This window comes from Citrus clementina, unplaced genomic scaffold (assembly GCF_000493195.1).
Source record: "Citrus clementina cultivar Clemenules unplaced genomic scaffold, Citrus_clementina_v1.0 scaffold_5, whole genome shotgun sequence".
Classification (NCBI taxonomy): Eukaryota; Viridiplantae; Streptophyta; class Magnoliopsida; order Sapindales; family Rutaceae; genus Citrus; species Citrus x clementina.
Genome location: NW_006262201.1, coordinates 29528413 through 29542158, shown reverse-complemented (window position 1 = coordinate 29542158; position 13746 = coordinate 29528413). Strand labels below are relative to the sequence as shown.

Sequence of the window (13746 nt, the reverse complement as noted above, 5' to 3'; positions counted from 1 at the left end):
GAGAAAACTAATTAAACCCATTTTTTAAATTAATTAATGCTTGCAATTTATTTATGGGTGGTGATATTTTCCTTCAATTTTTATAAATGCATTTTAAAAAATATATATTTATGAAAAAATCAAATTATTTTTCAAAGGTAACTAACAAAATAGATTTGAGATGAGTGTAATTAGGATAGCGTCACGTATAAGAGAGCGAGAAAAATGCTCATAGCCGTTCTTTGGCGAATGCAGTAATCTCTTTTAATTTTTGTAGTTTTTGAGTTTAAAATAAAAGAAACAATTTTAAATAAAATGGTAAATATAATAGATCCTCTATAAATTAGTACTTAATAAACTAATAATCACAACTAGATATAACTTTTATTCGTTTCGATTTAGTCTGGTGCATAATTTCTTTTTTTTTTTTAAATCACTAAAAGAGTGTGTTTTCGTGTGTATATCTCTATTGGTGGCATATGTATCAAGTCTTCTCTCTCTCAATGGTCAATAAGAGCTTCAGTTTCATATATGCAGTTTCATGCATGAACAGATTAATTGACTTCATTTCTCTCTCTTTCTCTCTATCTAGCTTGTTCATTTTGGGACTGTAACAAGTTGTTTTTGTTCTCGGAAAACAAAGAAATTGATCATTGATCATGGATTCTCAGTGGCTCAATCAAGAAGCAGCAACCAAAATGAATGGCTACGATCAGAACAATGATGATGGAAAGACGATTGATCTGACATTGAAGTTAGGGTTACCTAATAGTGATAATGACAGTCAGCATCTTAATTCTCATGAGGTAATTCTTTGTGTTAGACATTCCTTACTTATGTGCCTAAATAATGTGATCTATTATTAAATTGAATTTGAAAATGAAAATCTGAACATAATCTTCAGGAATGATATACAATTTAATATTAGTCTTCATTTTTTTAAAATTATGATTTCTTGATTAAATCAATCAAAAAACTAATAGAGAAATAATATTTTTCTTTTGCAATTTTGTTAAGAAATGAAGATTAATTAATGTTTGATCAATCAATATGCAGAAAAGAAGCTCCACTTCATATACTTGATAATTTATATCTCTTAGGTTGCACCATCTAATTATGATCTCTTTATTTATTTGATTTTTACGAAGTAGTAATTATCAAATCTGTTTAGATCCATTATTTTGGTAATCTTCTTGTAAAATCTTGGATATACATGGACTGATGGTATGTATAGAATTGTCATCTTTCTTGAATTTTTCTCCTTTTTTATTATCATTTTTTGGCTGCATAATTGGTGTTAACAGATTAGATTGACTGCTCCATATATATATATGCCTTGTTTTAAATCATGATTTTAAATTACAACAACTGGAATCCAATAATAGTTATTGGGAATAATTTGTAATTACGGAGACTTGAACCTATTAGCTAATAATGGTTCTATTAATAACATAAACACGGAGAAACAAAAATTTTGGTACAATGCGAGCTAGTTATAACAGAGAAATTATAAACGAGAGCAGGTTAATATTGTTTGTAATTTATAGCTTAAAAATTATAAATGTAGGAAATGTTCCAATTCTAAATTTTAAAATGTAAGAAAGTCCGACAAAATACATAACCATGCAACTTAAACGCTTTAAATTTTAAGCCCCTATGATTTTAAAGTTTTCGGGCACTTTAAAATTCCATATCAAAAAACCAATATATATATATATACACAGTGCTTATTAGATCTAAGATTAAAATTTACAATTAAGATCTACGACGAATTTATGGTGTCGTAAATCTGTCCTGAACTTTAATCCCAACTTTAATTTCAGATTGAAAATTTTTCTCATATATATTATTATTTAATGAGTCAATAGTTTCTCTAACATTTTGATTGTTTATATACAGGGAATAACCAACTATGAAATGGTGAATGAAGGAATGAACAATAACACTAACATTGGACAAAAGTTTAATCCCAACTAAATTGTGTGGCCACAATCAAACTTGAGGAACCAACATAGACAAGCACAATATATGCACCCAAATAATGGCTATGGCTTTAGCACATTTCCTGCAGGCTCTTTCTGTAATGGGATCACAACTTCCTAACTCTCCTCTTCACTACAACAACTTAAGCATTAACCCTAGTAATAATATTCAGCCTACTGCGGCAGCATCAGCGCAAGCATCGATGAAAAGTTACACACTCATCAACGTTCCAGCGTCGAGAAACCAGCAGATGGGCAGTCCTAACTCATCAACGGCAGCTTCACCTCGAAGGACAGCAGGCATTCCAAGGCCGCATAGGTATCCTTATAAAAGATGCAGTAATTATAATTGCAATACTAATGATACTCCTATGTGCCGTAGAGGTCATCTTGGCCCGAAGATATGTAAATTGTTGCATATTATTGTCATTATTACTATTTGTAGACTTGAAAACAGTAATTCTTTGATGCATCCACATGCATAAAAGAAGGTACAAATTTTGTTTTTGGGGAAAAATTTTGGATGCTTTCGCTAGTGTCTATACACACATACTTTTATCCGTTAGATTCTTGCCATGTGTATTTCTGAACCAACACTTGCGGAAAGAATCTAAGAGATTTTATATATATATATATATAGAGAGAGAGAGAGAGAGAGAGAGAGAGAGAGAGAAATTTCGAATCCAGATTTTTAAAGTGTGAAAAAGTCTGAAAAACGCATAGACAATGTGGTTTAAGTCTTTTAAGTTTTAAGCATCTTAAACTCCATAGTTTTTAAAATTTTATCGAACTTTTCTCACACTTTAAGATTCCAAACTAGAGAACTACTATATATATACATAGAGAGAGAGAGAGAGAGGGAGCATCTAAGATTTTCTCATGTTTTCCAACTATATGGCAAATAAAATGTGACACTATTATGGAGTCCAATTAGAATATAGTAATTATTTTCCTTATCACCAATATTTACACTCATTAATAAAGTGACGTCATTTGCCACATCATTTGTAATAGTATATGTACAAGAATTGTTCATTATGTGTGAGTATACACACACATATATGTTTTCTAAAGAAAGATTAATTATGAACAGTCGTATTAAATTTAAACTTGTAACATGAACAAATAGTCCTTAAACTCATATAATACCACTTGCCCACATATGTAAATTAAAGCTTGAAATAGTACTTTTAATCCTATAAATTTTTCTAGTTTTACACTCTCTGCAACGCCTATGGGATTAAGTACAGAAAGAAGGAGGAGAAAAGGAAAGCAAAAGAAACAGACATCAAATAGTGATCAGGACTCCAACAACCAAACTGCTTAGAGGAATTATTGATGTTAGTCAATTTTGTACCAAAGTTATGCCCCATCTGTGAGATGGGATCAAAATTAGCTTTTATGCTTTGTATTAGAACTATTTACTTTTCAGCTATTTTGTCGGTTTTATAAGCTTATGACAATTTATTTTTTCAAGTTATAAATTGATTTCTTGTGCTTGCGACAATGCTTGTATCCTACCTGTTGGGGGTGGGCACTATTTAATTTGGTTCGGTTCAGTTCGGTTTGGTTTGATTGTATCATATATATTCATTATTCAATAAAAAATATAATATAATAATACACTATTAATACAAAAATAATCTTGAATCTATAAATTAACAAACAATAAACAACATAATAAAATCTAACAATAGTAAATTAACATAATAAATTCCAAAAAAATAATCTAGAAATCCATAAATAATAAACAATATAATAAAATCTAACAATAATAAATTAAAATAATAAAGTTCAACAATAAAATAAAGTGTATGCTATGACATATATAATAGCATGTATTAACTAACAAATGCTATGACATATATAATAGCATGTATTAACTAACAAATAGAAATAAAAAAAAAAGATAAATTATGACCTTTTTAATTTTAATTTTAATTTTTTCTTGAACCATGTGGTTCGGTTCAAATAAAAAACTAAACCAAACCAAATTGCCATAATACGGTTCGGTTCAGACTGAACTGAACCAAATGCCCTCTGAACCGAACCAAATGCCCACCCCTACTACCTGTTATAAACCACATTTGTTGGCTCATTGTTTGAATTGGGTAAGGCTAATATTATTAATAATTTCAACAAGGACACAAACAAAAAGTCAAAAGCCCTCTCCCTTGCCAAAAGCTAAATCCAAACAATTAAGGCACTTATTAGGCTCACCAAAATCGTCCAATTTACAGTCCCTGTCAAGTTTAGAATAAAACTATTGAAGTGTGTTCAAATAACTCAATGCAAAGGGATGCCCTCATTGATATATATTCATAAAATATCCAACGACATTAGTCAACTTTCATTCACTTTTTTCAAAATGTTCTTTTCCCATCCAGAATTGTTATTCACACAATCTTCGCAACCCCTAATCACACAAGTAAGAATTCACCAACCGATTTTATGGGTAACATGTGTAGACATTCAATCATGGGACAATCACAGGTGATCTTCTATATATTCACTCGAAACCTTTAAAACTCATATGGTAATCATTCATCACTACACACACCTGTAAGAACTTCTCCACCATACGAAAACTATTAGCACCTTCGTCAAGCTCAAATTTTTGTTGGTTGCTAACCAACGGAAAGCATGGGAATCTCTGGGCTCCAAAGAGCATGATTTTCGGTCTTGTACTCTACCAATTGATAGGTTCACTATCACGCCAACCCAATTTTAATGAAGAAAAGAAAACTACAAACAACTACATAAAAAAAGGTCTCCCAAAAACGTGAACGGGCTCATTATACTGGTATAATCTTAAATAACAACAAAGCTTTTTTCAAAATTTTTAATATTTACTCAACTTGTAAAGGCAAAGTTGATCAGGATTCACCTCGAATCAAAACGATTTCTCCTTTCTTTTCGGAGGTACAAGATTTCTTCTATTATGAGATTTCTAGTTTGATCAAGAGTTATACACTTCTCCCCAAATGATAGGTCCAAAATATTAGTCACTTTCTAAAATCTCCTACCATTGTTAGATACTTTTATGTAGGGTTGGCAAATCGCGGGCTTAGACCAAGCTTTTTCAAGCCCAAGTCCAAGCTCGTGTAATTGGCAAGAAGCCCAAGCCCTCTAAAGCCTGTCCAAACTTGAGATGGTTGGGCCGGGGCCAGGCTTGCGCGGGCCTAGGCTGAGCCTGGACAGGGCTTGGACTTTTAATAATTTAATAAAATTTTATTTTTATTTCTTTTTGATTGATTGTTCCTACAGCGTATCAATTATCCACCAAATCTCATAGAAAAATAATAATGTATATATAAGTGAAAATTTTGCTTAATTTTGATGACAAATTAGAGAAAGTGTCGATCAAATAAAAATATGCAAATTACAAGAGATAAAATACGATAAACTAGGTAAATGTTAAATACCCTTTAATAATTTTTAAAAGAATTTGTGGTTGAAACTGAAATACAATGCTTCTTCTTCGTTATCCACTTGCTATGACAACAATGAAACATCCTTCTTCTTCTTCTTTACTCTCTCTCTCTCGATTCTTCCACAAATCTACTCTCCATTACAACATCAACAATGGCTTCAGTAATCTCAAAATTTCTAAAATAATTAAAAAAATCAAAGGTTACTTGGGATGGAGTTGGTGATGGTTTGCAGTTGGTTCGCGTGCGTTGCTGGTGCTGCTGGTTTTGGGTCGCGTTGGAGCTGAGATTGCTGCTGCCGCATCGCGTGCGTTCGATTGGCTGTAGCTACATCGCGCTGGTGGTGCTGGTGGGTGTGGGTCGCTGTTGCGTCGCCTGTTTGGTGCTGGACTGCTGCTGGGTTGCTGGATCTGCTGCGTCGCGCGTGGATGGTGTAAATGGGTTGAAGATGAAATAGTAATTTGGTGTGAAAAAAGTATATTTTTGGTGTTGGTGTTACACCAAAATGGTGTTATGCATTAGAGATGACCTAAAAGAATTTCACATAATTATGACAAGTTCTCCTAATTTTTTTTGAGATTTTCTTTAATTTTTGAAAAAAGACCGAAAACTCCGTGCAAATTATTTTGGGGCATGATATCGACTCCCTTTTTTTTTTTTTTTTTTTTTTTTCTATGCCCTAGTTTCAACAATATTTATATGCATTAAAAAAATCCGCTCCGAGTTCAAAAATCACCCTTTAGAGGCGCAAGACCATTTGCTATTGCCTTGGTTTTTGGCCCAAACTGGGGATGAGAAGAAAAGTTATTTTTCTTCGTAAACCAATTAGTTTTCTTCCAACAAAACCATCTTTAGACCATAAAGGTGCTTCCTAATGAGTTTCACAGCATCTCAAGCAACTATTCTCATAGAATATACAAGGATTCTCTACGAAAAAAAAAAAAGGACTCTTGAATAAGTCATAATTGCATAACTTATCTCTGTCCTATGAGAAAGACCTCCTTAAAAAGATGAGGTCATACCACATAAGAAGAAATAATAGAAGGAAAGTTTAGCCAATTTTTTGGGATTTCTTCAATTTTTCATATAAAAAATCTAAAATTGGGTAGAAATTATTTCGCGGCTCTCACATTCTTTCATATACTCTAATTTCAAAAATATTTACATTCAGGCAAAAAATCAACTTGGGATTTTGATTTCACCTTTGGAGACCCAAAATAGTGTGTATAACTTTCGATTTTAGGTACAAAATGATTTCGAAAAAAAATAAGGTTTTCTTTAAAAATCAGTTTGGTTTTCTTCCACCAAAACCCTCTTTCTCTAATACTTTCATATCATTCCGAAAAGTTTCTCATATTTTCTCAGGTTTTTTTTTTTTTTTTAAGAAAAAAGACCTAAAATTCCTTAGAAATTATTTTGGGGTTTGAAGTTGACTCTCTTTTTTGTATAATCTAGTTTCATAACTACTTACATTAGCGTAAAAATTTGGTTCAAAATTTTGAAATCACCCTTTAGAGGCCCAAATATATATATGTGTGTGTGTGTGTGTGTGTCTATATATCTATATATATATATGAATGTATGTATGTTTACCACATACTTTTAACTTTTATGTAAAATAAATTTGCCTATATTTGATACAAAATTTTTATTTAGTTCATAACTGCTTTTCCAATTACCATGATGTTTATTTTAATTTAACATCTAAAAATTGGTGGTAATAACTAATTCTTTTATTTTTTATTATTCTGAAAACCTTTTTTTTCAAGCTCATACTCATTTGAGCTTTAGTCCGTGTGGTTTAAAACAGAAATGGCAATGAAAGGATTATGAGATGGTTGAGATAAAAATTATATTTTGAATGTTATTTAAAGCACTCTTTTGATAATTAACTACAATCAAATAATAACGGTAATAAAATTACTCTTTTGAACTATTTCAAAAATTATTCCAAATCATTTTCAAGCTCACTCGAGCTTGACTGCGTGACTGTTTCTAAAAGTAATTATAACAACACAGTTACCCTATATTTGCTCCTTTTTAAAGTATATAGTTAATTCAAAAATATTATGATAAGGTTGTGGTAAAATGTTAAAAGATATTCAAAATCATTTTTTAACCTCACTTGAGCTTGAGCGAAAAATAATTGAATTGCGCGCACGGTGATAAAGTGAAGAGCTAAGGCCATATCAGATTATTGTTATGAAATAATCATAACAATACAGTTGCCATACTTGCGTTGCTTTTGTAGTAAGTAATTAATAAGAAGTATCATGATAAGGTTGCGCGGTTGCGGTTAATTTTTTAGACGGTAATATTTAATAAATGAGCTTTTTAAAATTTTAAAAAAGAAAAAAACTTTAAAATTAAATAATTAAAAATACACTACATTATGCGAAATCATTTTTCTAGCTTGTGTGAGCTCGAGCATTATGAGAGGGCTGCATCAAAATTTTAATAAACAAAAAAAAAAAAAAGCTGTTTTATAATTTAAAAAATCAAATTATCACAAAATAAAATTATTCAGGAAGTTTATTCGGAGCCATGATAGACTATATATGTATTTCTTACACCAATACTTGCGATCATCATTAAATCGTGGAGTAAATATATTTTCGATCCATTAATCTTAAAAATCTTATATAGATTTTATATATTTCTTAAGAACTAATGCGCCTGAAATATTAAGCTTCAATGTTCTTATATTATTGGACGATCACTCACTAAGGCCCTATTTATTATCGAGGTTGGGCAGCACTAAAATATTTAATAAATATTAATTGCTATAACTTGAAAGTTAAGTTGTTTTGATTTATCACTTGTAAGATGAAAAACCTGTAAGGTTTTTATTAATTTTTGTCAAAATTATTATTAAAAGCCATATTTAGTTACTATTAATGTTTATTTCATAAATACTGCTCTTTTTCTATAGTAGCTATAATTTAAAATTTACAAGACATTAATATCAAACGCTCTTATACAATATGTGAACATACGAAAAATTATCCTTGGATTTGATACTTTCTTTCTCGTTAATTTGTTTTCTATCCATTTGAATCGATTGGGAGATGATGCTCTGTGTTCAGTGTTGTTGATCATTTTTTTTTTTCGCAGTTCATTGAATGTCCAAGTTTGGTCAAGGGTTTATGATTTTTTTTTTTTTTTGTGGATGAACTTCGTAACACAATTAAACCTTTGTAAAAGAATTGGGTCCTATCGGATTCAAGACCAGTAGGTTAAGGGTTTAAATAAATAAAGTTTTTTGAAAAATTTCAGCTTGTCCTATTCGAACCAGCATGTATATATCCTTCCAAGTTTTTTTTTTTAATTTATGTAAAATTTTCCTTTTAGATCTTTGATGAACAAAAGCTTAATAATGTTTACGTTGTTCATGTTTATATGATTAGATTGCTGGTCATTCATGTCCAAATTAATCAGATCTATAGTTAGATCATACATCTCAATGGAAATTGAACTTAGATAATTGATATATGAATTAAGAATATTATTATAATATCTGTCTAAATTTTCTCATCTAATGATGATTTTTGTAATCTTATCACATAACAAGTGCGTCCATTTGTAATATATATTTCAGTCTTATAGGTCGTTTTGTTTTATCTATTGAGTGCTTGACCAGTTTCCTACATTTCATGCATGACCAAATCATTAATTAACTTCATTTCTCTCTCATTCTCTTCCGTTTGCTAGCTATTAACCTATCGATCTTCTTCTCTCAATATTTAAACTGATTTTCCAAGTTGTTTTTGGTTGACGGTAGACATAGAAATTGATCATTTCGCCTACCATGGATTCTCGGTGGTTCAATCAAGCAGCAGCAACAAACATGAACGGCTATGATCTCCAAGATGCTGATAACAAAATTGATCTGAACCTGAAGTTAGGGTTACCTGATAGTAGTGATCGTGACAATCGACGTCTTCGTCATTTTGATGAAATTAACTGACCCCCGTTCACGACAACTTGAACATCGATGCTCTTAATTCTCGTGAGGCACTTCTTTGTCCTACTATTTCAAATTAAACTTGTTTAGAATAATGAGATTTCTTAGAAAAATTAAAAAGAAAAACAAAATAATAGGTAATTAATTTCTTGATTAGATTAATCTCGATATAGTGCTGTCATAATTTTTAATTACATGCATAAATTTAGTTTGCATAGGCATTAGTGGAAAATTGAACATAAGCCGAATATTTCATGTTGATTCCTCGTAGTTAATCGATAAACCAATGAACAATCTTATTGTTGCCATTTAGCTGAGAAATGAAGTTTTATTAATTGTTATTCTTTGATCCTGTCATGCATAGTTATCTAAATATTCATCTTGTTCAGCAACCTAATGAGGTGCTGTAGCGGATGAAACTCAAATGAAGAACAGAGGAATTAAAGAAAATGAATAGCAAGACAAACAATTATAAATGACTGAGTTTGAACTTTGAATTTTACCGAAATTATGTCATTAAATTAATTTAGCAAATCAATAATATCCCCTCTAATTTTTTCATCTAAGCAAATTTTATGATATTAAATATTTCATTAAACAAAGACTGGCTCATTTTACAGTCTATTGCAAACTTCCAAATGATGATGACTTACTTTGCCTAAACTAATTTAAAGGAGAGGGAACCTGCTGTGAGCAATCATCTGTTTATCAGATAACAATTTGATTAAATCATCTACATGCAAAAACTCGCTCGCAATAATTCGATGACCAATCTGGTACTTCGATAACCAATACAATTAGCCAGGTTACTTGTGCTAAAACTGAAAGTTTTCATCTTTCACCCTCAATTTTCTCGGAACAAAACAAATCACAACCAAAAGAGACGCACATGATCTAAAACTTACAAAAACCAAAAAGAAAAGCTAAAAAAAGTCTTACATGCAAAACCTCAAGCTGGTTTTCTAAATTATCAAAAGCGGTCCGAATAGCATTCAAAACTCTTACCCTCTCCAATCGCCGACGCCGAATTGCATCTTGTATCTAGAAAGAAGATTCTTGCCATCGTGCTCAGTTACTCAATAAGGTCATATTGTGATTACGCAAAAGAAGAATCTAAAAGTGGCAGAGGCAAGTACAATTCAAACTCAGCCTCTTGAATCGCCCACCCAAATCGCACTCCAGCTAGTCTCTATTACTTTTTGTTTTCTTTTTATAATTTTTTCTTTTATTAAAAGACAAATCTTTTTTTTTTTAAATATATTTAGAACCGGTTAAATTTCACTTCTAAAAAAATTTAATTAGCTTGTAATCGGTTAAATATAATTTAATCAATCATTTTATTATATTATAGTTATTGTTTTATTCCCACCCCTATTTGTGAGTGATTGATTCACAATTATTTTAATTAATTAATTATTTTTTTGCCCTTCAATCATATTACTCAGAACCGATCACTCGCTTTTATATTTCAAACCATTGTTCCCGGTATGCCCACTAATTGCTGAAAAATTCTTTGACCCATTTATAAGTTTCGTATGTTATTTCCCGTCCATTCGATTTCAGACCCTCAAATCTAACGATTCATATTGGCTGGCTGTAAGTTACGGATATTGCAACTCAGCCGTTGCCACATATACACGCACAATAGTCAGTTACTGTTGTTATTGCGGTAGTTGGGCCGATTAGTGTTCAGTCTTGACAGCCGAGCAACTCCAAAGGGTAATTTGGTCTTATTACGCTGTTTTGCCCTGCATTTCTAGCTGACACTTCAAGCTTGCCACTCTGCTGCTACTCAAAGCTTGGAGAGCTCGCCATGGAAAATAGCTTTACGTACTCTCCAGGCGAGGTCGCCAAGGTCCGGTTGGTCCAGTTCAGCATTCTCAGCCCTGACGAAATTGTAATTTTCCTTTGGCCTTAGCGTTTCTCTCTTGTAATTTATTGGTAGTCTGGTTGGTTGCTGATGAAGGAGGAAAAAAAAATGAAAAGAAATTTTGAAAGAGTACTAACCTGATACGGCTATAAGTTGTAAATTGTATTCTTTACTAGCATCAGGGAATCATTGGTTATTCGTGCATGTATTGTTAATGTCATGTATTTTATAAAGTATAGATGTAGTCAATTTTGTTTATCTCCATTTTCCCATTGAGAAATAGGATTTGGATACGAATTCTGCTTTCATGATAGATGCCTTGTAGGTTTTTTATATGCATTTTGAAGTAGGCTTTCCATGGTACTTGGTTATCTGAACTGTTTTTTTTTTATCCTCCCTTTCTTGTTCTATTTGGTTCCCAATAGTGTAGATGAGATGAAGTTGTTTCTTTCATAGTTTGATTGTTCGTCCATCCTTAAAATTTCTAGTAGATTATTGTCTGCTTCATGCGTGATTGCTTATTTTTCAAGCAGGAAGATGACAAGTTTAAGCTAGCTTTGAAAATAAGGAACCCCAAGAGCAGGCTTGAACAGATTTTGTGTGCATGTAAAACCAAAAACAAATGGGAAGGCGATGATGAGATTGATGTCCTCAGTCTCCTTGGTCATGATGGTGAAGAACCTCTTAGAAAGAGAAAGAGTGGCTGTGGTGCTCTGCAACCAACGCTGACAATTGACGGCATGAATATGATTGCAGAGTACAAGGCTCAAAGAAAAAAGAATGATGATCAAGGACAACTTCCTGAACCTGTTGAAAGAAAGCAGACACTTACTGCAGAAAGGGTAACTTATTCTGAAGGCAACACATTCGTGGTTTCATTTTCACCTGCTTGTTTCATGATGCTAACTTTGTTAACCATATTTCAGGTACTTGAAGTTCTGGCAAGAATAACTGATGAGGACTGCCAACTCCTGGGATTGAATCCTCAGTATACCCGTCCTTCGTACTCGTATCATGAATAATGAAGCTCCAATAGGAGGACTGAATGATGAATCAGCTGAAGATGATGTTTTCTTGGAAAAGATTGAGAATAACATGCTGCTGGAAATGGCTCTCCAAGGTATCCCCCATATCAACAAGGTGTTCATTAAAAAGGTTAAATCAACCAAGTACGATGATAATGAACGATTTAAGTCGGAAAAGGAATTTATGCTGGACGCTGAAGGTGTGAATCTTTTAGCTGTTATGTGTCATGAAGAAGTTGATGCGAGAAGGACAACAAGCAATCACTTGGTTGAAATGATTGAAGTGCTGGAGATTGAGGCAGTTCGTAGGGTGCTGCTGCATGAATTGCGAGCAGTCATATCTTTTGATGGCTCTTATGTGAATTATCGGCATCTGGCTATCCTTTGTGATACCATGACCTATCTAGGCCACTTGATGGCCATCACTCGTCATGGCATCAACAGGATTGATACTGGACCCTTGATGAGATGTTCATTTGAAGAAACTGTTGACATTCTTCTTGATGCTGCAGCTTATGCTGAAACAGATTATTTGCGGGGGTCACTGAGAATATTGTGTTAGGTCAGCTCGCACCTATTGGAACTGGATACTGTCCTTTGTATGTCAATGATGAGATGCCAAAGAATACCATCGAACTTCAGCTTCCAAGTTATATGGAAGTTCTGGATTTAGGGATGACACCCACTCGATCTCCACTCTCTGGTACTGCTTATCATGATGGCATGATCAAGTCCAACATACAGGCCTGCATCACCCCATAACGAAGGATAAAAGATATCCTATTTGAACTGTGAATGCTGAAATGACTTTGATAGTTATTGTCTGTTATTTTTTTTTTTCTTTTTTTCCATAAATGACAATTTTGCGCCTGTTTCAATTATATAAAGACAAATATAGGTTCCTACACGATTGCGTTGTTACCCGTTTAATGATGTCAAATATATAGATGGAAGTTGCGACGTTGCCATGTATATGATGAAAGAATGAAGAGAGATTAAGGCAGCGTTTACTTTTTGGAGTGAGAGTGTGGAGTGTGGATTTCTCCCACTCCAGTGTTTATTTACCTTAAAAAAAAGGGGAGTGGGAGTGGGAATCCGTGGGTCTCACCTAATTTTGGAGTGGGGAGTAGGATTCTCACTCCCATGGGGGGAGGTGGGAGTGAGAATCCACTCCCTCCTCTTCCCATTTTATCCTTATAATTAAAATTAAAATAAATAAATAATATTTAATAAAATAAATAATATCATATTTATTAAAAATAATAATTATATCATATTTATTTTATTAAATTTAATAAAATAAAAATAAATAAATATTATATTTAAATTAATAATATTAAACATTAATTTTAATAAATATTAATTATTTATTTAATTAATAATAATAAATATTTTATTCTAAAAAAATTTTAATTTTGTACTATATTATCAATAATAATATTTCATTTGTGTTGCTATTATTAATAATTTTTATTCACATAATTTAAATTTAAAT

General features: G+C 32.0%; 1 protein-coding gene across 1 annotated transcript; it reads left to right on the top strand.

The window, feature by feature from the left end:
- Positions 1-11111: 11111 nt before the first annotated feature.
- LOC18040621 (DNA-directed RNA polymerase II subunit 1) lies at positions 11112-12997 on the top strand. The gene is made up of 3 exons (XM_024184624.1): positions 11112-11253; positions 11760-12068; positions 12153-12997. The coding sequence occupies exons 1-3, from the start codon at positions 11170-11172 to the stop codon at positions 12246-12248; spliced, it is 489 nt and encodes a 162-aa protein (XP_024040392.1). The 5' UTR covers positions 11112-11169; the 3' UTR covers positions 12249-12997.
- The last annotated feature ends 749 nt before the right edge of the window (positions 12998-13746 follow it).